Source organism: Pygocentrus nattereri, chromosome 1, assembly GCF_015220715.1.
Source record: "Pygocentrus nattereri isolate fPygNat1 chromosome 1, fPygNat1.pri, whole genome shotgun sequence".
NCBI lineage: Eukaryota > Metazoa > Chordata > Actinopteri > Characiformes > Serrasalmidae > Pygocentrus > Pygocentrus nattereri.
In genome coordinates, this window is record NC_051211.1 from 22391032 (window position 1) to 22415679 (window position 24648).

Sequence of the window (24648 nt, forward strand, 5' to 3'; positions counted from 1 at the left end):
AAGCGTCAAGGGGAGTGGTGTAAAGTACGCTGCTACTGGACTCTGGAGTGGAAACCTAGTCTGTAGAGTGATTAATCACGCTTCTCTATCTGGCAGTTTGGATGAGTCTGGATTTGGCAAATGTTAGAAGAACGTTATGTGCCTGACTGCATTGTGCCAAGTGTAAAGTTTGGTGGAGAAGGTATAATGCTGTGGGGTTGTGGGAACAGTTTGGGGATGACCCTTTTCTGTTTCAGCATGACTGCACCTCAGTGCACAAAGCAAGATCCGTAAATGCACGGTTGGGTGAGTTTTGTGTGAAAGATCTTGACTAGCCCATGCAGGGCCCTGATTCATCATTTGTGCTCAAATCTCTGCTTGTTTTGACTTTAAACAAACGTTTTATTAATCAGACTTGGACTAGTCTGTACGCCATTAAAGGCAGTCATATATGTGCTTTTTAATGTAATAGGCAATACTTTTACGTCATTGAGATTAGATGTCTATAAGTTTTGTCGCCTTAACCTCTTTGAGGAAGTTTCCACTGAGCACTTGCTTCAGGTAGTCAATCGTTCATTAAGTTAAAAAAGGTTAAACATTGATTAATTTTGTATGAGTTTTTTGCAATGCAAAATTTTGCAATGCTTAGATGTGGCCGGGATGTTCTGAAGTTGATTATGCACTCTGCACATAGACCATCTACTAATTCCGCACTTCACAGCACAGATTACATTTTTTAATATTAAAACTTTCTACAGAGGTGCAATTCTGTTCTGACACACGTTATGTTGCACGCGCACACACACACACACACACACACACATGTATATATATATATATATATATATATATATATATATATATATATATACCCCATCCCTACCAATTATCTGGTCATTAACCATTAGAGGTCAGTTAGTCCATTAGTAGTCAGAATGCACATCCCTGCTGTCAGTATCACCGGAGAGAGATACATCCATTTAAGGTTCTCCTAAGTACAATATGCACAAATTGTGTACTTAGCACTGTCCACCATTTTTTGTACATAACGTGCAGGTAGAATATGCCTGAAATTTGGCACAAAAAGGCCTAGCACATCTGGCCCTTGAAGTGTCTCCTGAGCTCTTAAGAAATAAAGCTAAACAGCTGTGCAACATCTGCTTCAGTCTTTCCTTTCTCCAACACTGATGAACAAGGTTGATTTGTGGGACACTTGTTTCGTTATATACTGCAGTATTTGTGGATGTTTTAATTTGCAGCTTAAATCAATACAAATTCAGCCAGACAGCTGTGGTTCAACCTCTTTCCTTTAACAGCAGCACTGAGTCGGCTGAGAGTAAGCACTCAGTGTTCTTTTACCACTGTTATATTTTGTGGTGTTTCAAGGGAATAGACAGGAATCTGGTCTTAGATCAGTCAGTAGATGTATATCCTGCTGTGTAGTTCCTCCCAGCTCAGACCCTTTCAGGCTTTTCCTGATGGCAATGGAATGTGGTTTTATCATCGTATGGATCTGTCTTGACAAGAACTATTCATGGGAAACAGGAATTTCATCTCTCCTTCCAGAGAGACAATGCCTGCAGCCTCAGGCTTGCATGTGAGGTAGTAAGGCTAGGGACTGAAGTGGTTTCGGCATTAGCTACTAACCAATTCAAAGCACTGACATTTACATGATACTGTTCTGACAAAAGGTATTCATATGTTTGCAGGATGCACAGACATTTACATGTTTATGAAAGTGTTTTTGCAGTCTTGAGTTGCTTTCTTGATTTGAGTTTGTCAAATGCATAGAGAAATGTAAGTGCAGTGTGAATATGGAGCACATGCTGTAACTTGAAGAAAAAAAAACATTTATAGTCCCAGATTGACTTGAGTTAGGTGGAATTTGGCTCTTCATTACTAGTTCTGCCCATGTTCTATTCTGCTGCTTGATGATTATTGTTGCACTGTGGTTTATGGCTCAAGAGCGGCTGTTTTTTTATTGAATGGACTTCATTGTTGTGCTCTGTGACTGATTTCCTGGTATGATACTGAAGGAAACCAGTGGGAGGGGCTGGATGAACACTGTTATTTGGAAAGGACTTATAAATCAGAATGAGTAGCCAATGCAAAAACAAAAACAAAATTGTTTCATCTGTCTTTCTATTTATCTGCCTGACTGTCTCTGTTGATCTATTTTTTGTGTGCATTTTTCTGCCTGTCTACGTTTTTGTGCAGGTCTTTCCTTTAGAAGTCTTCTTTTTAAACCTTCAGTATTCGTGTTATCTGTAAATCTGCAGCAGAAGTGCTATACAGCGGCCTCCACAAATGTTGGCACCTTTTGAAAACATGAGCAAAACAGACTTTTTTACAAAACAGTAAAAAAATATTCTGATTGCTTATCCTTATGATCTTTCATTTCTCAAGTCTCCTATAATGCTTAAAGAGTAACTACACTCTAAGACCCTTTTTCCATTAACAGCTGAATTGCACTGCTCTGTAATAATAAAATATAGTAGCTTTGCTTAAAATGTGAACACAAATCTTTCCAGACTGTTCCGCCTCTGCAGCGCCCCTCTGGTTCAACTCTGCTATAGGCGCGGATGACATGTCTTCGTACCGAAGAACTATGATATGTCACAGTATGCAAATCAGTCAAACAACATTACCACCCCCGATGACGCCCTGTTCACACCGGACTCAGAAATATGAAAGCATAGGACCCTGGAGTGAGGAGATAACCACACTCACGTCCTGAGCTAAATACCCCCAGTACCTCTTCACAAGGCTGAGATATGCCATCTGTCTGTACCAACTGTGAATATACCAATTAATCTAAGCTTAGTTTGTAATAAAGATGTTGGACCGATTCTTGCAAGTCTCCATAAAGCTGCTGGTGCTCCATCCAATTCATGTTTCCCTTTATAGCTCAAACTCTCTGGTGCGTGAATAGAAATCAGTGGCAAGCAACACTGGAACTACGGAAAGCGAAGCGGTTCAAGAAAGGTTAACATTAAATGGACGACTGTGTCAACCTTTCCTCTGTACAGCCTATGTCAAACTTTTTTCTGCTTTCCATAGTTCCACTGTTGCTTGCTGTGGATTTCTGTTTAGTGAGTGTGCGTGCCCAAGAGTTCAATTTGTGAAGGTGGGAACTGAATCAGGTGGGAACTGAATCAGGTGTAACACCGGTAAGTGCCATGAACAGCTTGTAGAACGTAAGTATTTAGGGCCTCTGGAGCAAACTTTGGCTGACTTTGTGATGCACTCTGTGACTGAATGTTCTACCATTCAGACCCCTCTCCCACTTGCTGCTAATCATTTTCTGGCATAACATTAACTCTTCAGTGGCTTGAGTCAGTGACTGATAACTGTTAAGGCTCACGAAACACTGCCTGATCAGAACCACCTTCCCACGTCGGAGAAGGGGATGGTAGTAGAGAAGAATTGTCAACCTCCTAAGACCTCTCAGTTGCAAAAGTGGCATTTGATTCTGTCACTCTGTCATATTTTCTGGTAGCTAGCGTACCCTAGCTCTAAAACACAGCAGCCCAACCTGCCGTTTCCCTCACAGCCCCACCTCCAAACCTGTAGATCAATGCAGTGCCCCTCCCAACATGACAAACAATCTGAGACCATTTCTCCATACAAAACCAGTCCAGATCCTTTCTCCAGATCCTTCACACTCAGATTCCACACTCAGAACTCCCCTCTGTAGCTCATTCCACTCCAGGGTGAGGCATGGCATGGACAAACCTTGATTCTGTGGTCAGTACACCATTTTTGTGTTGATTTTGATGTCTGCTGTGGATCATTGTCCTGCTGAAAGATTCAAACTATGGCCCAGTTTAAGCTTCCTGGCTAAGGCAGTTGGGTTTTGATTTTATTTCTGCTCTTACTTCATTGAGTCTATGTTACCATCTTGAACGTCTGGTAAACTGTAAGAGCTTGAGTTTGTTGGGCCTTGATAGCAGAGGCTTTCTTCTGGCAGCCCTCCTAAACAACTTGTGCTTATGCAGGTGATGTTTGATTGTGGTTTGGGAGACGTTCAGACTTAACTGATTTCTGCAATTTCCCCATCTGTGATCCTTGGAGATTCATTGTCCACTCAAACCATCCTCCTCACTGTATGTGAGGTTAGTATGGACATATGTCCTATTCTCCTTATTTTAACATCACTAGTTGTTTTAAACTATTGGCCTGATAGTGGAAATGGGCATTTTCAACCGTTTACTATCTTCCTGTCACCATTTCCTGATTTGTGCAGCTCAGCAACCTTTTGTCATACATCACTGCTGTATCCTCAGGTCTTTCTCATAATGATGGATGACAGGGAATTTGGCCTGTGTTTCATCTCATATATATTCTCCAGTGAAACTGGAAGTCATGGCTGATCATTTAAGTGTTTGTAATCACTCAGGTTGACTTTAAACATAAAGTATGAAAGGGAAAATAAATCAATTAGATTTCATTCTTAAGAATTTCTTGTGGTGCTAACAATTTTAGCACACATAGATTTAAGAAAAATAGTTGTATAATCCACTACATCCCCCTATAGATTATCTACATATGTCCAGATTACAAACTATCAGTTGATTCTAAACAGTGGTGGTGTTAGGGTTAGATTTTTTGGAACAGTATTTGGGTTTAGTTTTTTGGTTAGGGTTAGGATTAGGATTAGAACCCGGTTTAGAGTAAAGAAAATTATGGTCAACTTAATAGATATTTAGTTGAATGTAACTTGGAAGTAAATTAAGTTTCTACGAAACAAATTAAGTGTTACCTTAGTTTGTTGTTTCATTTATTATGTCTTAAATAAAAGTTAAATTTTGTCCTAATATTTTGAATGAAATATTGAAAAGAATGAATAATTAGGAATGTTTTTACCGCTCATTTTGCTCATGACTACCAGAAGTGCCCATATTTGTGGAGGGCACTGTATTCACTTATCTTCTCACGTATGTATACAAACAAAGTGTTTGGTCATTGACACGTCTGGTTTAGTGACAGGACAAGATTAGGCCTACAGATTGAGTACATCCTTTGCTGCTGTGTCTGTTTCACTTTTACACAACACACACTAACACTGTGTCAGTGTTACTGCATTGCTGATAATGATCCACTACCAAAATAATGCCTGCTATGTGGTCTAGTGGGGGTTCTGACATTGAAGATCAGAGTAGATCAGAGGTAACAAAGTATGCAGAGACACAGATGGACTATAGTCTGTAATTGTAGAAGTGCACCTATGTGGTAAATAGAGCTGATAAATTAGACAAGTGTAGGTACAAGGAGGTGTACTTAATGAAGTGTATAAAAGATTTACTGACATTGTACATGTTGTGTAATTTCACTAATATACTCTGTATATTCAGGTAATCAAAGAAATGTCTAATACATGGATTTTGGATGAATGTGGTCAAGAAGTGATTGCCTAGACTGTATTACAGAGACTTTGTACGTTGTTCATTTAATAATAATGAAGCAAGTATGTCCTCAAGTTCTCCTTATAAATTGTATACATAATGAATTGTTGGGCTAATAGATGGGTATTTTCATATACAGGTCTACATGCATAGGTTCCCTTTCAGGCTGTTTGCTTTTACAATCAGCTGTTCATCACAGCTCTCTCTGTACAACTTCTGTCTGTTCACTGTGTGTCTAACAGTGTGTCTTTTCTTTTGCAGAGCACTGGCATTCTGTCCTCCCCCCTGCGTCCTCTCATTTACTCTCTTTGTTTGTCTTTTCAGACCTCTCTGTTTTTTCCTCACAATAATGAAGAGAAAGCATTTGAAAACTAATTACAGAAGTATGTGTGCTTGTGGCAAAGGGGCATGTTATGTAAGTGTTGGCTAACACCCTCTGTGTTGCATGGGAAACTAACTGTCCCGGCGTTTGCTTATGTTTCTGCCTGGTCTTGGTCTGTGCACTCTGCATTCTTGTTCCACTTCGTCATGAAGTGGTGGCTTTGACAATAGTTGGCTCATGTGCTAAACAGTTTTTTGGTTCATGCTGTGAGTTACACAAGACATTTCAGATCAATAGCACTCCCAAATGCTCAGCTTATGAGAACTCAAAGGTGTGTGCACAAGTTAGGTGCAGGACGCTTTGTTTGGTCATAAAACAGGGAGGTTCCCGACTAAGAATTTTCTTTGTTGATGGAAAGGCCTAAGTCACCTAATTCACTCTGACCCTTGATAAAAAAGGTCTGAGGTATCTGAAAACATTAGACTATGAAGCTTAAAACTTTAGTTCACACGTGATGTTTAAATGGAAGTTTTTCATTTTCATTTTCATTATCCATTCATTTTCATTTTCATGTCCATTTAATTTTGGGCCATGCTACCCTTTGTTACTGCTAAGACCTTTAACATTAAGAATAAAAAGGTCAAAAACTCCTCTCTGTCTTTCAGATCTGGATTGAACAATGCTGTGGCCTGTGCTGTGATCACTGAAGTCTGAGGAAAAAAGTCAGGGGCGAAAAGGCAGAGGCAGGATGGCAGTTTTTAAGGTGGATAATGTTGAGGACCTTTATGAAATTGGAGAGGTACTGGGCAGGTAAGGAGTTTTAATAGTCATATGCTGTCTATGGAAGGCCTGTTTGGGCCCTATCTTTTATTCCTACCAATCAGCTGCTGTTTAGCTTTAACAAAAGCTTAAGGCAAGCGTGCTCAACTCTGGTCATGGAGGGCACAGTATGCAGCATAGTTAGGTGATTTCCCTACTCTGCTGTACTCCGGCCCTCCTGGAACAGAGTTGAGCACCCCTACCTTAGGATATCGGATTTTGAGACCATTACTTGATATAGGGTTTACAGTGTATAGAACCATTTACTTTCTTTCTTAATCTCTTTTACCCTCAGCAACACACTTGTGGGTCCACATTTTTAGTTACTCTTAGAACTATAGAAAATATGCATTATTGTAATGAAAGTTAATACATAATATCTGAATAGTAACAATGTCAAAAGGTCTTAAGGGGTAATTTTAGTTTAGTCCACAGTAAAACATGGCTTTCTTCTGTTGAGTCTTAACTGATCCTTTCTTAATGCTACGTTTATCTGATACGTGAAGGGCATAATTTCAAAAAGCTTGTAGTTTTGTATTTAGTTTGTCTTATAAACTACATTTTAAAACAGGCAAACACATGAATAAGAGGATTAGTCCCACATTAGTAGTGTTTTATTGTTACTATGATCAAATAAAATGGTAATAAGCTCTGAAATAATAAGCTCCTGAAAGAAGCCCTGTGTATCTTTTAGACATATTAAAAGCACCAATTCAGCATGCTGATACATTTCACTGTGGCCAGTGTGGATGTGCATGCCATAACTCCTCCTCCAGCAGATTTAAACAAGTTTAGGGAGACATTGCCAAATTGTCAGAATGGATTGCTGAAGACACACTCAGTTCAATAAGGTTAACCCTCTGATGTTCTTTTATCACCTCGCCAGTGGTCATTTTGGGCAGGTGCGAGAGGTTCGTGAGCGGGCTACAGGCATCCCGTGGGCTGGGAAGTTTCTAAAGCTGAAACGAGGTGTGGGAAGCCGTCTCGGCCTGGAGAGGAAGAGCGTGGAGAAAGAGGTGGAGATCCTGCAGAGCCTACAGCACCAAAACATCATGGCCCTCAAAGATGTTTTTGAGAGCAGGGCTGAGGTGGTCCTAATCATAGAGCTGTAAGTTTGTGTGTGTGTGTGTGTGTGTGTGTGTGTGTGTGTGTGTGTATGTGAGATGTGAAGACACAGCAGGAGATAAACAGGAACTCAGGAGTGTGGATGATGAATAGCAGCTCACTGATAAGCAAGAAAGATGAAGGCGCGTTGAAGAGAAAGGATGAATAAGAGCTCAGCCCATTAACAGAAGATTGCTTTGATGAGAGCGAAGTAAAATGATGCTAATCAGAGTTGCCCATGGATCAAAGCACAATGTTTAGCTTTAATCCCAGCCCAAACATGGCTGTTTTACGATGTTACCGCCTGAAGAAGCTGGCGTATGGTTCCACTCCATGGGTTCTGGTTTGATGTTAATGTTTAACGGCTGGTGGTATGTAACATGCAGTGTTTGCCAAAGTGATGTCATCAAGAATTTATGTTGAAAGGTATGTTAAGCAAATTATTTAGAAGGGTTAGAAACCGAGCAAGTCTTTTACCAATCACAATCTTCCAGTTTAACTTTTAACTCATTATTGCCAAGATTGCTTCATGCAACGCAGCTGTTTCCACAAGAAATGTGACTTCTGGTGCTGCATTGGTGTCAGAAATAAATTAAATTAATGGAATCAATAATTTAAATGAAATATTCTTGTTAAATCGGCACTATGTAGAAGACAATAACATGCTAAAATAACACAAGAAATAACATGCTATAATATTTGTGAAAGACCTCACTAAAATATTTTAGAAAAAAGCATTCTGAACCATTCAAGAAAATACTAAAATATTGGAGAAACAACACAAAAATATTGGAGTAAAATACTCCAATAGCAGAGAAAAGCTTGCTGAAATATTCAAAATCCAGTACTCTAAAATATTAGAGAAAAAACACTAAAATACTGGAGAAGAAAATGCTAAAATATTAGGGAAAAACACTATGAAATATTGGAATAAAAGCACTAAAATATTGGAAAAGCTAATATATCTAAATAATATCTAAGAAAAAATACTCAAAAATATTAGAGAAAAAAAGTCTATTAAAAAAACACTCCGAAATATGATGTTGTTTGTTTTACTGCAATAATTCCTGAAATAATAACTCCTGAAATAATAATTTAAGTCAGAGGTTTTTGGGTCATGTAGTATTGTTATGTTGTATTTACGTATTAACATCACACACACACACACTCAAATGGAAGGTCTGGCTTGATGTCATGATGAAGACCTCAGATACAAAATCAACATTATACTGATGAAAATATGAAGACAATAGTAGAGAATTCACTTACATCTTTGGAGGACACGTCCTTCACTGACTGAGTTTTCTTTGAATACATTTTCAACACACTCACAAAAGCAAGCAACATTGGAGTTAATGCAGTAAATTTGAGAATTAGACAGGTGGATTAAACAGGTTAAATAGCTGTTCCAAAAAACTAGGATGCAGCTGAGAAAGGTGGGTTCTTGGTTGGACTACGAAGGCTCGTTTTTTGTATAGAACTGTGCAAAATGTACTGTAATGGTCTACCCCTGCTATCAGAAAGAAGAAAATGCTGCTGATGTGAATGATGTAATATGTTGCAGGGAAACAGTTTTTAATGAAATGCCGTCCTGCAGCTAAAAACTGCATCTCACTGAAAGCAGGTGCGCCTGCATTCAGCTTACTCCTGTGAAAGATTTTCTGTTTGAGTCCTCGAAAAACTGCCAGGTTGCTTTTTTCAGCTATATAAGGAACCTTCTGATAGGGACCGCCTAGGATTGTGTAGAGGACTAGATATGCACACCTGGACCACAGCCTAGGTCTGGGAATGCATTGCTGATAAGCAGTGGAGATAATTGTGGCTCAGTGGAGAACCAAGATTAGAGCATAACCTTATCTGAAAGTAGATCTGCAGGAAGTGGTTTAGTGATCAGATAAACAATGAAGAAAATACACTACTTGTGTTCTCTCTGGTCTCATGCCTGTGTTCACTATTTGTCTTCTGTGACATTTTTGCATGCAGCATTAGAGGTGGTGAACTCTTTGACTTCATTGCTGAGAAGGAGAGCCTGACTGAGACAGAGGCCATTGAGTTCCTGATGCAAATTCTGGAGGGAGTGAGCTACATGCACAGCAAACACGTCGGCCACTTTGACTTAAAGGTACATGGTGAATAGGCTAACGTGAGGTGTTGGTGCATACATTAAACCACATGTGTCAGACTCCAGCCCAGATCACAGCACTGCAGACATTCTGCCTCATTAAACACACCTGATGCACATCATAATCTAACTGGCAAGGCCTTCGGAGTGTTAGATGAGGGGAAAATGCTCATCTCTGCTAAACCATGACCCGAAAGGGAACGCAGTTTTACATGCCTGCACTGAGGTAACAGATAAAACTACTTCGTCACCAAATGCTGTTTTATATTGCTATTGTTGATGAAACCTAACAGTTCAGAACTTCTGCATTGGCTAAAATATGAATAAATGTTACATTAACAGTGCTGTGAACAGGTATTTGATTAACTCTGTTTTTGCATATTTGTCACAATAAGGCTTCAGATTTTCATAAAATCTGAAGACTGCAACCAAATGCTTTGTATAACTGGAATGTGTTTAACATCACTGATGAAGACTTAAGGTCAAAGACAGAGCATCTCAGAGAAACTTAGACTTTGACTAAGCCACTGCAAAACTTTTTGTTTCTTTTGAGCCAGTCAGAGTGGACTTACACTCATGCTTTGGATGATTGTCTTCTTGTGCAACACAGTTGCCCTTAAGGTCATGAATCAGTGACCAGACAGTTTGCTTTCAACTTATCAATCCACGGAAAGTTATTTCTGAAGGCTTTGGACTCATCAAGGTGTTTTTTGTAAGATGTAAGATGAGCTTTTTACTGTTGGAATGCTGACCTTATCTGAGGCGAGAGAGGCATGCAGTTCTTAAAAGTTTCGTCTGGGTTTTTTTTTGACTACCTGGATGAGTCATCGCTGTGACTTTTGGTAGGCCAAGCTGCTTTAGGAAAGATTCACCGCTGTTAAACGTTTTCTCCATTTGGTGATAATGGCACTCACTGTGGTTCACTGGAGTCTCAAATGGCTTTAAATGTCCTTTTGATTAGCACATACATTTTATTTGTCAGAAACATTCAACCTCAACCTACATGCGGCATCTGCACATGTTTAGTGAAGAATGTGTTTCCTAAGGCAGGGAAAAGGGTGTATCCACAGTCTTCTGGATCTTATTTACCAAAAGCCCATGAGAGTAGTATTAATAATAATAGAAAATTTAGGCATTCAGCTCACACTGAGTAGTTTATTTTTTTTAGACTGGGGTCATGTCTTCAATAAAACTCTGAGAAGTGTTTTAATTTTGGAGAATTAAAAGATTATTTTGAAGAGTTAAAGTGCTAAGCTTACAGTATCATCTAAAGCAATACTAGAAGCTTTATTTTAGTCTTATCAACAGAAAGATGGTTGCCTATGTGACCTTTATAAACTGTAGCCATTCATTTTTCAAAATGCAATCTGAAAAAGGAGATAGCATATTGTTACTGTTATATCAGAACCTTTATTTATTTGGTGTCATTTTAAGAAGCTCATATTAGAATCCAAATGCAGTTAACATTACCAGTACAAATACATTAATACAATAAGTAGTGGATTTACATATGCCAGCATTTGCTTAACCAAACCTCTCCTTATGGCAGCCCAGTATTAATAGCAGTTACCATCCAACACCTGGTTTGGCCAGTTTTTTCATTGTATTAAATCAAGAGTGCTTGTGATGGAATTTAACAAATCCATGTGATGGCTGGAGGCATCCAGGAAAAATCTAAAACCAAACTTTGTCCTTCAGATGAGCTCATAATATGTCAGGTATTTTTTGCAAAATAAGAAATCCTGGTTAGTTTGAAATGTATTTATGTTTATTTGCATTTATGCTAATAATATATGGTGTTTTCACAAACAAAAATACCTTTATTGCCAAAATAAATGGTCTTATACTGTGTGTTTAGGTGCTTAAAACCTTTTTTCTTCCCTCAGCCTGAAAATATAATGTTGTCGGATAAGCAAGCCCCCAATCCAGACATCAAGATCATCGATTTTGGCATGGCTCACTGCTTCATACAAGGAGAAGAGTATAAAAGCATGGGTGGCACCCCTCAGTACATTGGTAAGTGATGTGGTCCAGTGAATTGATGAGTTATTTTGCACTTAAGGGAGAGAACATGTACAGAATTATGTGTGTCTGCATCTGATTTTCATTGCTTCAGTACAGAGCAGGATTTCCAGGTCTCTGTCATCTCCATGGAGACGAGTGAAAGTTCAGGAAGTGACATGGCACTTTTGGTCAGGGTGAGAGATGAGTGGACAGAAACGAACCAAAATTGGCTTTTGTTCGATGGCTGGCGATGATGATGTACAAAACATACCATCTAATTCTGCTGTTCTCGCTTTAAAGCTGTGTGCCACGGACACACACACATCCTGTGGCTCACCCAGCAGCGATCAGCGTTCACTGAAGAACATCAGCGATGACAGCAAGCTTACTCACACACACACATACACACGCACACACATACACACACATAAACGCACACACGTACACACACACACACACACACACACACTCGATCGCACGATGTTGCTCTTGCCTACATAAACCCACAGCTTCAGCAAAACACATTTACTGAGAGAACGAATGCTGCACCACTGTGAAAAATGTTTTAATTCCATAATGCAGCTGAATGTGAACTGGAGGTGAAGTGGTATCAAACTCTCTTATCTCTTATCTGGAATATTAAGTAGCATGATAAGGTTGCTATGGTAGCTGAGTTTGGAGTCTCACCAATTGTTGTGGGTAGAGACAACATTTTGAACATGAAGTAGGCAGAGAAGCCTCTGCTGTGGAATATGAAGTTTGTGTTAGCAGATTAATGTACAGGGTAAAGTTTAATGTTCAGGTGAGTCCACTGATAGTCTGATTATGTGATACTGATATGTTTCATAATGTTTGAGCTACTGTGAATGTGGACACATAATACAGAGCAATGGCACAGTCTACAATTTCTCTCTCTCTTTTTCTCTCTCTCTCTCTCTCTCTCTCTCTCTCTCTCTCTCACGCACACACACACTCTGTTTTCTCTGTCTCGGACGGATCAGCCAATAGAAATATGGAAAAATGGTCCAAATGTTTTATGATTATGATGTCCTTCTCTCTTTAACTGTTTTCTCTCTCTCTCTCTCTCTCTCTCTCTCTCTCTCTCTCTCTCTCTATCTCTCCCATCTGTTTCTTATTTCTCTTCCTGTCTCTGTCCCTCATTTCCTCATTTCTCTATATCTGTCTCTCTGTCTCTCTGCTTGGTTTATTGCTCTCTGTCTGTTTCTCTCTTTCTGTTTTTCTCAAACACTACTTGTTGCTCTCTTTCTTTCTCTTGCTCACTTTTCTGTCTTTCTCTGACTTTTTTCTGTCTCTCTGTCTCTCACTTTTTTTTTTTACTTGACTTGTTATCTTTCTCTATTTTTGTCTTGCTTGCTCTTTGTCTCTATAACTCTTTTTCTTTCTCTGTCTCTTTATGTGTCTGTTTCTGTCTGTTATCTCTCTCTCTCTCTCTCTTTTTCTCCCTCTCTTTTTCTGGCTCCTTATGTCTCTCCTTCTGTCCATGTTCTCTCTCTGTTTCTGTCTTGCTTGCTCTTTGTCCCTATTATACTCTCTCTCGCTCTCTCTCTCTTTCTCTCTCTTTAGCCCCTGAGATCATCAACTTTGAACCCCTAAGCACAGCTGCAGATATGTGGTGAGTGAACATAGTTTGCATCAAACACACACACACACACACACACACACACAAACACACACACACACACACAAACACACACACACACAGTGACCATAAAGACTGGCTGCTGCTGCTCTTCTGAAACGCTACCTTGTCTTCGATTGCCTCAGGGTTTCTGACAGGCTCAGACCTGACCACACCTGCCCACATGCATGCTGAATATAGAACTACATTCTTCGTGCTAACAATAAAAGTGTACCCAGCTGTTGTCTCTGTAACTGCTGATATATTGTCCCTATTGGAGCAAAACCTTGTACATCTAAAATCAGTAGAAAAACGCTTGAACTTTTAATACCTTACAGCATTTCTCTGTTGCTGAAACACACTTAACAGAACTGGGCTCGACTTAATCTTCACTGTCACCTTAGCAGAAGTGCAAGTGTGTTAACATGTTCTCATCGCTTTCACTCATTTTTCACATCGTTTTTAAAAACATTTTTTAAACTGCGCACAAAAGCTCAAAAGCTCATTGCGTGACAAAAAAAAAATTTGTAGTTACAGCTTATAAAAAATGCTCTCAGTTATATGTACTTTCTGTACCATGTGAACTATTTACAGTGCTGTGAAAAAGGATTTGCCCCTTCCCAATTTCTTCTGTTTTTGCATGTCACATCTGAATGTTTTGAAATCATTAAATAACTTTTAATATTAGACAAAGAACCCAAGTAAATACAGAATGCTGTTTTTTTAAGACAAATTGCTGTTCAGCCATATGTAAAAAAGTAATTGCCCTGTTAGCTAAAAAATCAAACAGTGAACCACATTCAGTTGATCTATAGAAGTTGGGTGATGTGCAATACTTAAATGTGACACATTAGCAAAAATAGAAAAAATCGAGTGAGGGGCAAATACTTTTTCACAGCACTGTAGTGCGTTATTGTTACTTCAGTAAGCTGTTGTCATCCTTTGCTGACTGTAAGCATGGATAAAGGAGACAGACGAGTATTTGTTAGATGAAGAACAGGGAATGGGTAAGACCATTGGGTGCCATTGTGTACTGACTAATATAATGACAAACATGCTTAGCGAGACTGTAGAACCTTCAGACAGTGGATTCTACCAGAGTTAAAGATTTCAAAATTGCTAAAACACATTTAACAAAACTGGGGTCTGCAAACATTTATAGGATATCTGTTTAAAGCAGAAGGAAAACATGTAGTGACAGCTCATAAAAAAAGCTCTCATAGCTCTCAGTGAACTACATAATGGACAGTCGTTAACTGAACAAACAGTCGTCATCAGTTGCTGATGTGAGCACTGATAAAAGAGGTTTTAGACACCACAGGCCAGATTTGTAGAACTTTGTCTCTTGGTTACAAGTTGTACATATCTTAATTCAACAGTTTACTATTATTTGTCAGCAATTAAAATTCATTGCTCTGTTTCTGAGACTTGGTTTTCTTTGTTTCTTTGTTTTTGTTTCTTTGGCCAACTGGAGCTTCACTTGGCAAGGGTCTTTATTATGTATGTGCTCATTTGCATATAGATTTCCATGGCCTCTTCTCTAGGACACTGGTGAAAATATCACAGTATTAAAAAGTGCGCTAATCATTGCCTAACTTTATGAATAGCTCTTATTTACCATGCAAGGTTTATGAATCAGAGAAACTCCATTAACTCGTGTTCCTCAAATCATTCCCAAAAAATGTGTGCAGTGTGGCAAGGCACATTATCCTGCTGAAAGAGGCCATATCAAGGAACATCATTGCAATGAAGGGATGTACCTGATCCGCAACAACGTTTATGTTAGGTAGGCATGTGTCACACTGATGTCCACGTGAATGCCTGGACCCAGGGTTTCCCAGCAGAACATTGCCCAGAGCATCACACTCCCTCCACCAGCTTGTCTTCTTCCCACAGTGCAACATGGTGCTATCACTTTCCCAGGTAAACGGTGCACGTATATCTGGCCCTCCACATGAGGTAAATGAAAACAAGATTGAATTGAATTGGATTGGACCAAGCGGCCGTCTTTCATCGCTCGAATGGTGTCATGCATTCAGCAAAAGAGACAGACTTCATCTCCCAGAGTGCTAGGGGGGACCAGTGACCGATCACGTGCTATCTGACTCCATCATAGGAGAAGACTTCAATCCCCAGGATTCTCAGACTGATCACGTGGTTTCCCCTCGCACCTATCTGCGATCTCAGTCGCCTGATTATTGAAGCCTTACACTGGAGTCTCATTTACTACTGGGATATTTAAGTGGGGACTCAGAACTTTGCGAGGTATTGTTTAGGCAATCACTGAGCGTTCTCTTATACCTATTGTTCTGTGTTTCGACCGTTGGATTAGTCTACCCGTTTCTGATTTGTGTTTTGCCCCTTTGGTACCGTTGCCTTCTTGGATTGCTTTCTGTTTTGGATTTCTGGACTGGACTTTCTCTGTGAACTGTGTTTTCCCCTTTGACCGTGTGGATCATTAAACCACATCATCTTACCTGCGAGCGTCTGCGATTCTGTCTGCATGTTACAAAGGGCCAGTTCTGATACTAGTGCGCCAATTGTATGCACTTTCTGTATTTGACTATGTAGCTCCATACACAGCAGCATGTGATGTGCTGTGTCGTTACACATTCCTCTCATAATCATTTCTGACTCGTGTCACAGTAGCTTTTCTATTGGTTCAGATAAGTCGCATATTGATGAGCTTTGGGTTCCGAACACCCTCCTCGCTGTTTTGTGGTTTGTCCCTATTTGGACCACTGTTTGTAAATACTCACCATCACACACCACAAGCCTTGCTTGACAAAGTTTCCTATTTGCCCTATCCCCACACATCCAAAACACCGACTATGAAAACCAACTGTTTACTTACTGTCTAATGTGTCCCAGAATTTGACGTGCGCCACTTTTATAAGAAAACAGTGCTATTCAGTTTAACTGTGAGTGGTTGTAATGTTTTGTCTCACTGGTGTGTTATTACTGCCTTGTTTCTTTGAAGTGGTAACATGAAACCAGAAGGATAAAGCTTTCTTAAAATTAATGTTATTTTAATATAACGCAATATCATTACAAGTCATTTAAAACCATTTCTATTAGTTCATGTTATGAAATGTTCACACAATGTAAAGGGCAGCTGCTGTTTAAAATGCTTATGCTTATTGTATCATTTACAAGGCAATCTGAAGTCAAAACCACAGAAGATCTGTCACTGAATGACTGTGTTTGGCTCACTTCACTTTTTGTGCTGGAAGAAAGTTCTCTCATGGGCTTTATGACTGCCCTACCTGTTCCACAATTAGGATGTGAGAAGTGAAAGAATGTTCTCTTGTGTGTTTCTTTTCTCAGGAGCATTGGCGTCATCACCTACATTCTGTAAGTGCCCATTCTTCCCCATACAGTTCTTGCTAGTGAAAGTTCTTCAGGCAAACTGCGCCCACTTCACCCCTAATCCCAATAAAAGACTTCAGATATTTAAAGGTGAACAGTTGTTCTCAGAAGTGAAGCTTTTCGCTGAACGAGAGATGCTTTGTCTCAGGGTTGTAGGTCAGCTACCATGGGATGAATTTGTGCAAATGTCAGATTAAACATGAGATTAAGAGATTAGTCCAGCACTTCTGCCTGTTTCTATTTGAATGAGGGCACTTATTCTGAGACCTCATCAGCAGATTAAAGGAACTAAAATATACAGTTCAAGGAAGGGTTTGGCGCAAGATCTACTTTCTTCTTGTCCCAAATGTAGCTAATCAAGACATGTTTGGTATCCAAGGACTGCCTCTTCAGTAAAAGATGTAGTACTAGTAATATGTGTAGTAACACTCTATGTCAGCCAGAAAGATTTTGAGTGTCATAGACTTCCATTACTTTTTAGCTGTGGTAGCCAAAGAAACTAACTTCAGACAACAAACATGTCTTGGCTGATCACTTGTGTTTGTTGTAAAAGGAAAGCTGTGTACATTTTTCACTGAACTATTCCTTTAAAGAGCATGCCTGTCCATGTAGCTGAATAGCAGAAACATTGCTACGACCCCCCCTCCCAACTGAAAATGGAGAACAACTGAAATAGGAAATGTGAAAGGTTCTTCCCATTTTAGTAGATATGTTATTGAAAGATGCTACAATTTATCTCTTCTGGGAAATGTAGGTGTTATAGAAGCATACATACCATACAAGATAACATAGGTGGATGAAATATGAATAAAAATGTAATTGGAAGCAAAAATCAGTGTAGACCAAAAAAATATTAGTAGGAAAGTTATTATCTTATTGATGAATACATTGTGTTATAATACTTTAGTTTATATACTTGATGTTTTGTCATATACTTGATAATATGCTGACTTAAACCGTTGTGTGTATGGATGTATTTGATATGTAGTAAATCAAAAAGCTCTACAATGAAAATCTTTTCTTAAAGAAAAGACTTGTCTCAAAATGCCAATGTGGATGTATTAAGGCCTTCACACACCAAGCATGATGAATTTCTATGTTAATGAATTAATTAGGGCAAGTATACCATGTATGATATCTTGCACACCAAATGCAGTCTTTCAGATGGTGAAAATGCAGCATTATTTTGTTCAGCCTTGTTTTTTTGCTTTCTCTGGTTTTTGAACTCGGTGAACTAATCACAGTTGTTTCCAGCATTCGAACGATGAGAAGAACGTTTTGACAAATGTCAAAAAGATGAGATTGTTTTTTGCTTTTTATCGTGTGGAGCTGTATCTCCAAAAGCTGACCAAACATGAGAGTGTCATGTGGAAGCAGTCATGAAGTTCCAGCTCCTGACATTCTCTTTTCACTCTTCCAAAATGTTACCATCCATCCATCCTCAACCGCTTATCCGAGTCCGGGTCGCAGGGGCAGCAGCCTAAGCAAAGAGGCCCAGGCCTCCCTCTCTCCCACCACCTCCTCCAGCACTGTCTTGGGAACTCCAGACAGTCGAGAGATATTATCCCTCCAACGTGTCCTGGGTCTTCCCCGGGGTCTCTTCCCCGTCGGACATGTCTAGAACACCTCCCTAGGGAGGCGTCTAGAGGCCATCCTTAACAGATGCCCGAACCACCTCAACTGGCTTCTCTCAATGTGGAGGAGCAGCTGCTCTACTCCAAGCCTCTCCCAAATCGCCGATCTTCTCACCCTATGTACCAAAATGTTGCCATTTGCCCGTTTTGTAAGAATGTGTTTTGGGACGCCCTTTCCTCACTTTGTGAAGAAAAACACTGTGGCATGTCCCGTGTGTAGTCTTAATGCAAAATTTTTTTAGATAGTTAATCAGCTTCAAGAAGAATGAGCTTTTAGTCATAACCCTGTATTCCCATAGCAACACCATCTGTGAAGTGTAACTACAATCAGATATCTCTCCAGATTCAGCCTGAAGACCGTTTTTGTGCCATAAAAGTAGCTGTAGGTGTTTTTTAATCTGAGGAATTGTGCATGTGAGTCATCGAATTCACTTCTAAATGATGTTATTCACTGCTTTGGTCACTATAAATCAGATAAACAGCTTACAGTGAGCTTACGGAGCTTATGGCTAAATTACAGCATCCACATGGCAGGCTTAGTGTTAACACAGCTTTACAAGAAAGATTCCTAAAATAAGCAATGAGAGAAATTTTAAATCTCTTTTTTTATGAATAACATTTGTTGTATTGTGTAATGTAGTTCTGTATTGTCACATATATTTACATATATTGCACATGCATGTACATGTATATTTCTTCTGTGTGGGCTGTTGGTTACATTGGTGGTTTTTGGGTGAAGTATTGCTTTAACCTCTCAGGCTGAGCGGCCTGTCCCCATTTCAAGGAGAGACCGATGAGGAGACGCTGAAGAACATCGTGGCAATGAACTACGAGTTTGAACCACACTATTTCAGCCGCACCAGCTCTATGGCCAAAGATTTTATCCAGAAACTCCTGTTAAAAGATCAGAGGTGACTATCATGTATCACTCACTACGTTGTCACACACTGTTGTTATTTATCTAACGAGTCCATAAAACACAGTGGTTGTATTTGGAAAAGCCTACTTCATAGTGCATGTGTACTGTTAAGGCCCAATAGGAGTAAGTTGAACACAATATATGACCAACATCAATTTCTGCAGTACAGCAAAGATAGGTGTTACACGTACTGCAACAGCCAAACATTCCAGCAGAGCTATCTTCATGATAAACTGTATCCAAGAATGCATTGCCATTCAATGGTCATTTCAGGAGGACATAACCACTGACAGTGCCTGGTTTGCTCTGAACAACTGAATAGCCCCACTTTCAGCCCTTTATGCATACATAAATTAAATAACAGGAAAAATACCTGTAGCAAATGTAAAACATCTCTGTATCTCTGAAAAACACACAATATATCCACATGTGTTGCTAAAAAGCTGCTAGCAGTGATTCCTAAGCAATGACTGGAGGGCTGAGGAAAATGAGGTTGGTCTTTAGATGGATCTAATTGTCTCAATCCTGATGTTAGCAGTCTAGTAGCACCTCTGCCTAGTAATACAATACTGGATACTATACTGTACACTACTATGAGGAGTAGCATACAGTACACAGTATAAACAGCCACAGTATGCAGTATACAAAAAATCTTGTGAGAACTCGGTTAGGCTTAGCAACCTTTATAGGTGTTTGCACTTATTTTGAGCATCACTCAAAAACACTAGCTAGTGCATGACTAGTGAACGCAGCTTTGAAGAGTTGCACACACTTTGTCAGTACTGTTAGTTCCTTATGGCTGTGTTTTTAGACCTGGGGACATATTACTTAAAACAACAGGGTCTAACTGGTTACCGTGATGCTATGAGGGACAGGGATGCAGTCTCACTTCCTGCTCTAAAATGCAGGGGTGAGTAAAATTAGGATCTGCTTATGGACTAAAACTCTGTGTGTCAGTTGTGGGACATCATTTTTTTTATTTAAAAATTGAAACTCATGATGAATCTTTTGACTTCACTTTAAAAGAAATCGAAAAAGATATTTTAAAAACAATGTTGAAAAAATACCAAAAAAACTATTTTCACACATTGAACCTCATTAGTAATGATTTTTGTGTATATTTTGCTTATTACTCTCTCTGTAAATGCTGTTATGTGATCATAACATAATGCTTGTAAATATCTAGGGTCTGAAAACTTAATTTGCTTTTTTAGATAGTGTGGGACTGCAGGTTGAGCTAATTCAGTAGAACTGTTCATTACACCACCTCATGAGCCTCATATCTGTTTTATGAGCCTGCTGTTACTCATATGGATGGAGAGGGGTAGTCTTGTTCTAGATTCAGTAAAACATAGTGCCATATGTGTTGCTGAAAACAGCTGTGCTCATGTCTGTGAATCATTTGTTTTGCCAATTCGTAATATTTGCTCCTGTGTCTCCTTCTCTTTAATTATATGTGTGTTTGTGTGTGTTTTCATATATGCAGGGAGAGGATGACTGCGGAGGAGTGTTTGATTCACCCTTGGATCAAGGTGAGAAGATCTGTTGAATCAGCACTATCTTTTACTTATATGTCCAAAAATTTTATATGGTCAAAATTAAACTCTAGTTTTATTTTTCTGGCTGATAAAGTTATCTGCTGTCAACTATGAATGGTCAGATATGATTGTGTCAGTTCACAATTTTCATATTTCTTAAACTTAAATTACTTAAATAATGTTTAAAATAATATATTTGCCAGCATATTTTATATAGTTTTCATCAATTCCATTCCTAGAACAATAGCTTAATTGGGGCTGGGTATCAAAATTTTATGCATTCATGCAACCAACTGAATTACTTCAATTATACAAAATATCAAAAATTCTGTCATGCAACACCAAGTTTCAGTGCCTAAGCAGTCATGAGCACTATGAGCCAATAAGCTTGCTTTTTCCAAAAAACCAGACTGCGGATTGGTCATCTTAATTACATTTCGTATACATGTTAACGTCAGTACCTCTTGATTCCTCTGGAGTCTATTGCGGTTTGTAAATATATCCATTTCTGGCTCCTCACATTGATTTTTGGTTTAAGCCACACCTACTTCTGGTTTATAATTTAAAAGAAGGCAATGCAAAAAGGATTGTTCAGAAAACTGTATTGAAGACAAGGTAATGATGTTGAATGGTGTTGTCAGATTTTTATAATAATACTCAGCCATAATAATCATACTACAGGTGAAGTTTAAGGGGAACAGATGATATTTTTCCATTTTTTCCCTTTTCTTTAGTGTATTATGTAGCTTTTTGTGCATGTAAATGGTCTACAAAGTTATGAAGCATGCCACGTCTCAGCTACCTTAAATACTTGTTGAAATTCCATCCTTTTTTCCTTTGTTACAAAATGATGTAATCTTGTAACACAGTCCTTATTGTCTGCCTGCTGGCAAGCTTGGCACACCTTAGGACAATGCACAGCAGATACTAGAGGCTGGGAAGATTGTGTTCAGTTTTGTAGGCATGTCATGAAGACGGTGACCTGACTTTCAGGATTGGAATGGCTTAAACTGTTACAGCAGAACCGATGCCATTGGAAAAATAGTCACAGCAGCTCAAGAGAGAAGAGTCTATCTGCAGACTGCAAGACAGGGGTGGAACATATAGGGAGAGAACTGCTCTGCTTGACCTGTCAGAAAAGAGTGGGTGAGCTGATCAATCAGCTCACAGTTCACACTGTGCTCATCGAGAGGGGGGCTAAAGTACACAGGAGCTCCAACAGAGCGTTTCAGACAGCGGGTTAATAGAGATGTACAGTATGAGAAATGTAAGTGTGTTTTTGGAACATTGAATCATGTAGATCTATTCTAGTAGACCCAAAAAATAAAAGTATGGATTTCAAATGGTTGGAGTGTAAATCTCTTTAAGCCCCATTCATACATGCATTTTGGAATTCAGTAGTAATTAAACAGGGTTAAGCCAGAATCAAAATAATGGTAAATTTGTAACGCCAATTTACCTGCATGTGACTCAGTACAGTACCTATTACTGGGAGACTCGTGTGTGAACAGAAATGGATACATTACCAGGAAATACAATGACTACAGCTGGACTACAAAACTGAACACTTCTGTGATTCTTTTTACAGATTTTATTTAGGTTTGCAAGTAAAAATGTCTTATGAGTGAATTTTGTACATGATTCTACAGAGAACTGGCAAAAATCTTTGCTTTGGAAGGAGCTTTTGGCCTTTTCATACTAAGAATATTGCATCATGTTTACTGGAATTTTAAGGCATGTATGGACATGTGCATGTTAAAATACCATTTACAGGCTGCACCTGTGGAAGATGCAAAGCCTGAACATTTTCGGTGAAAGTAACCTGTTAATGTCCCAGGTTTTGAGCGTGAAAGGTGATTAAGGGCTTTAAACTGCTAATTTGACCATAATTATTATACCAACATGGCATATCAGTATCAATGGACATCAATATTGAGCTGATATCAGCTAGAAATGCTGGATGAGAAGTAAAAAAGGAACACTCAGATCCCATCCTGTAACAAATCTATCCTGAAATAGCACACACTCACATTGTGTGATGTGATGTTCTTGGCTGTATATTTCTTCCTGTGAGGTCATTGAGTGTTTGACAAGTTTCACTATGTCTACTTTGAGATGCTTATGATAAGTGAAGTGCTTCAATGGCTCATTATAAGCTTGGTAGTTAAAAGAAGAAGAACAGAATCAGTGTCATGAAAGAAAAAGTGGTATCTGTAATGATTATGTTTTGTTCAGTCAAGCCTGTATCACTGGTTGTCCTCACATCAGGAGTGTATGTTTCTTAGAACCAGCCTCTAAATACTGGCATGTAATACCTGGACATTTGCCAATACTGATATGAGTGACCTTGATACTGGCTGATATTATCAGCCAAGTTTAGAGTCTACTGTAATTTTAGAAGATATTCCAACCTCTCTTCCTTTGGTGCAGCCTCTCACAAGGACGCAGATGGCCAAGAGGAATCGCTCTTCCATCAACATGAAGAACTTTAAGAAGTTTAATGCTAAGAGGAAGTGGAAGGTGGGTGCTTGTTTGCTCTTGGCTCTGAGTCACTGTATGTTCTATGCCACCACCACTGCTTTATGTAAACACTGCCTGGGAAAATCTCTGCTATTGCAGAAGCATGCTCACCGTTTACTACTAATGACTTCTGATGGCTCCAAACACCCTCTGCTGCTCTATAGGCCTCTGTTTAATGCAGTAGCGCAGCAGACTGTCTCAGACTTAATACCTATGTTGCCTTCTGTTTCTGTTATTCTTAGTCTCTAATCTGTAGTCATACAGCATGCACATTATATATATATAGTACGCTTTTCAGCCTTAATCTGTCCACTGGAAAATGTAGTTGCCCTGGGGTGCTGCTGTGCGTCTGCTCCACTGCCTCCTCTCTGCAAAGATGACTCACGCTGTATGGCAGCTGGTTTGTGAGCTACAGTGACACCTGCTGTTGAAATGTGGGAGTGTAGCCTGAGTCCAGCTGTAGAGTTGGCGCAATAAGATCACTACTGGATTAATTCCTTTAGCTTCAGACTTTTGTGAACTCATGAGTTTTGTCAGTCAAATGTAAAAGTTTTCTCACTAGCATAAAAGTAGTCAGTCAGATGGGACATTTTTGGTATCTGAAGTGCTTCTTTAGTTGTAAGCTGGAGGAACTGATGCAGGCCAATGGAATCTAAGGTGCGGTATGATACACATCACCATAGAGCTGAAAGATTAATCAATTTTCTTTCAAAATTACAATTGGTTATTATAGTCTACATTATCAACTACAACAACTTACCAAGTTTTAAGTGGGAAAAGTTTAGCTTAACACAGATCTTGTGAACTGCCTGTGGATCAGTTAAACCAATCAGAAGCAACCAAACCCATGTGACGTGTACAGGACAACAAATCCACAGACGGGTACATGTTCAGCGCTGGCTGAAAAACCTGGCTTTTTAGGTTTTTTATCTATCATAGTCACAGTTTTGGTCAGAAAAATCTTAGTTTGCCCATATCATTCAGCCCTACACTACCATAGAAAATATTGGAATCTGTGTTTTGAATAATATAAAACCAGTTTGTTACATTTATAAAATTGTTGTATTATGATGCTATGGCTGCACAACTTTATTTCAACTAATTAATAGGAAGATGGAAAAAAATAAGAAATTTTAGCCAAAATGATGAACAGAGCTGTAGATGATTCCATAATGATTGAGAAAGCTGTAAAACATTGAGAATGAACTCAGCCAGAATGCCTTGTATATATCCCTTGTTGTACAGATCAAATCTTAAGGTAGATATGTTATCAA

General features: G+C 39.1%; 1 protein-coding gene across 3 annotated transcripts in view; it reads left to right on the forward strand.

Moving 5' to 3' along the window:
• The window catches only part of si:dkey-240h12.4 (death-associated protein kinase 2), a 39529-nt gene that overhangs the window by 10237 nt on the left and 4644 nt on the right, over window positions 1-24648 (forward strand). For 2 of the 3 annotated variants that reach the window (XM_017720062.2, XM_017720063.2), the window contains exons 2-10: window positions 6372-6516; window positions 7412-7633; window positions 9613-9751; window positions 11638-11767; window positions 13340-13388; window positions 16722-16748; window positions 19156-19308; window positions 20803-20848; window positions 23285-23374. In XM_017720062.2, coding sequence (XP_017575551.1) covers window positions 6455-6516; window positions 7412-7633; window positions 9613-9751; window positions 11638-11767; window positions 13340-13388; window positions 16722-16748; window positions 19156-19308; window positions 20803-20848; window positions 23285-23374 — 918 coding nt within the window. In that variant the 5' untranslated portion in view covers window positions 6372-6454. Of the gene's footprint in view, window positions 1-5744; window positions 5768-6371; window positions 6517-7411; window positions 7634-9612; window positions 9752-11637; window positions 11768-13339; window positions 13389-16721; window positions 16749-19155; window positions 19309-20802; window positions 20849-23284; window positions 23375-24648 lie in introns of those variants that run through there. The other variant, XM_037540624.1, reaches the window with a different exon arrangement.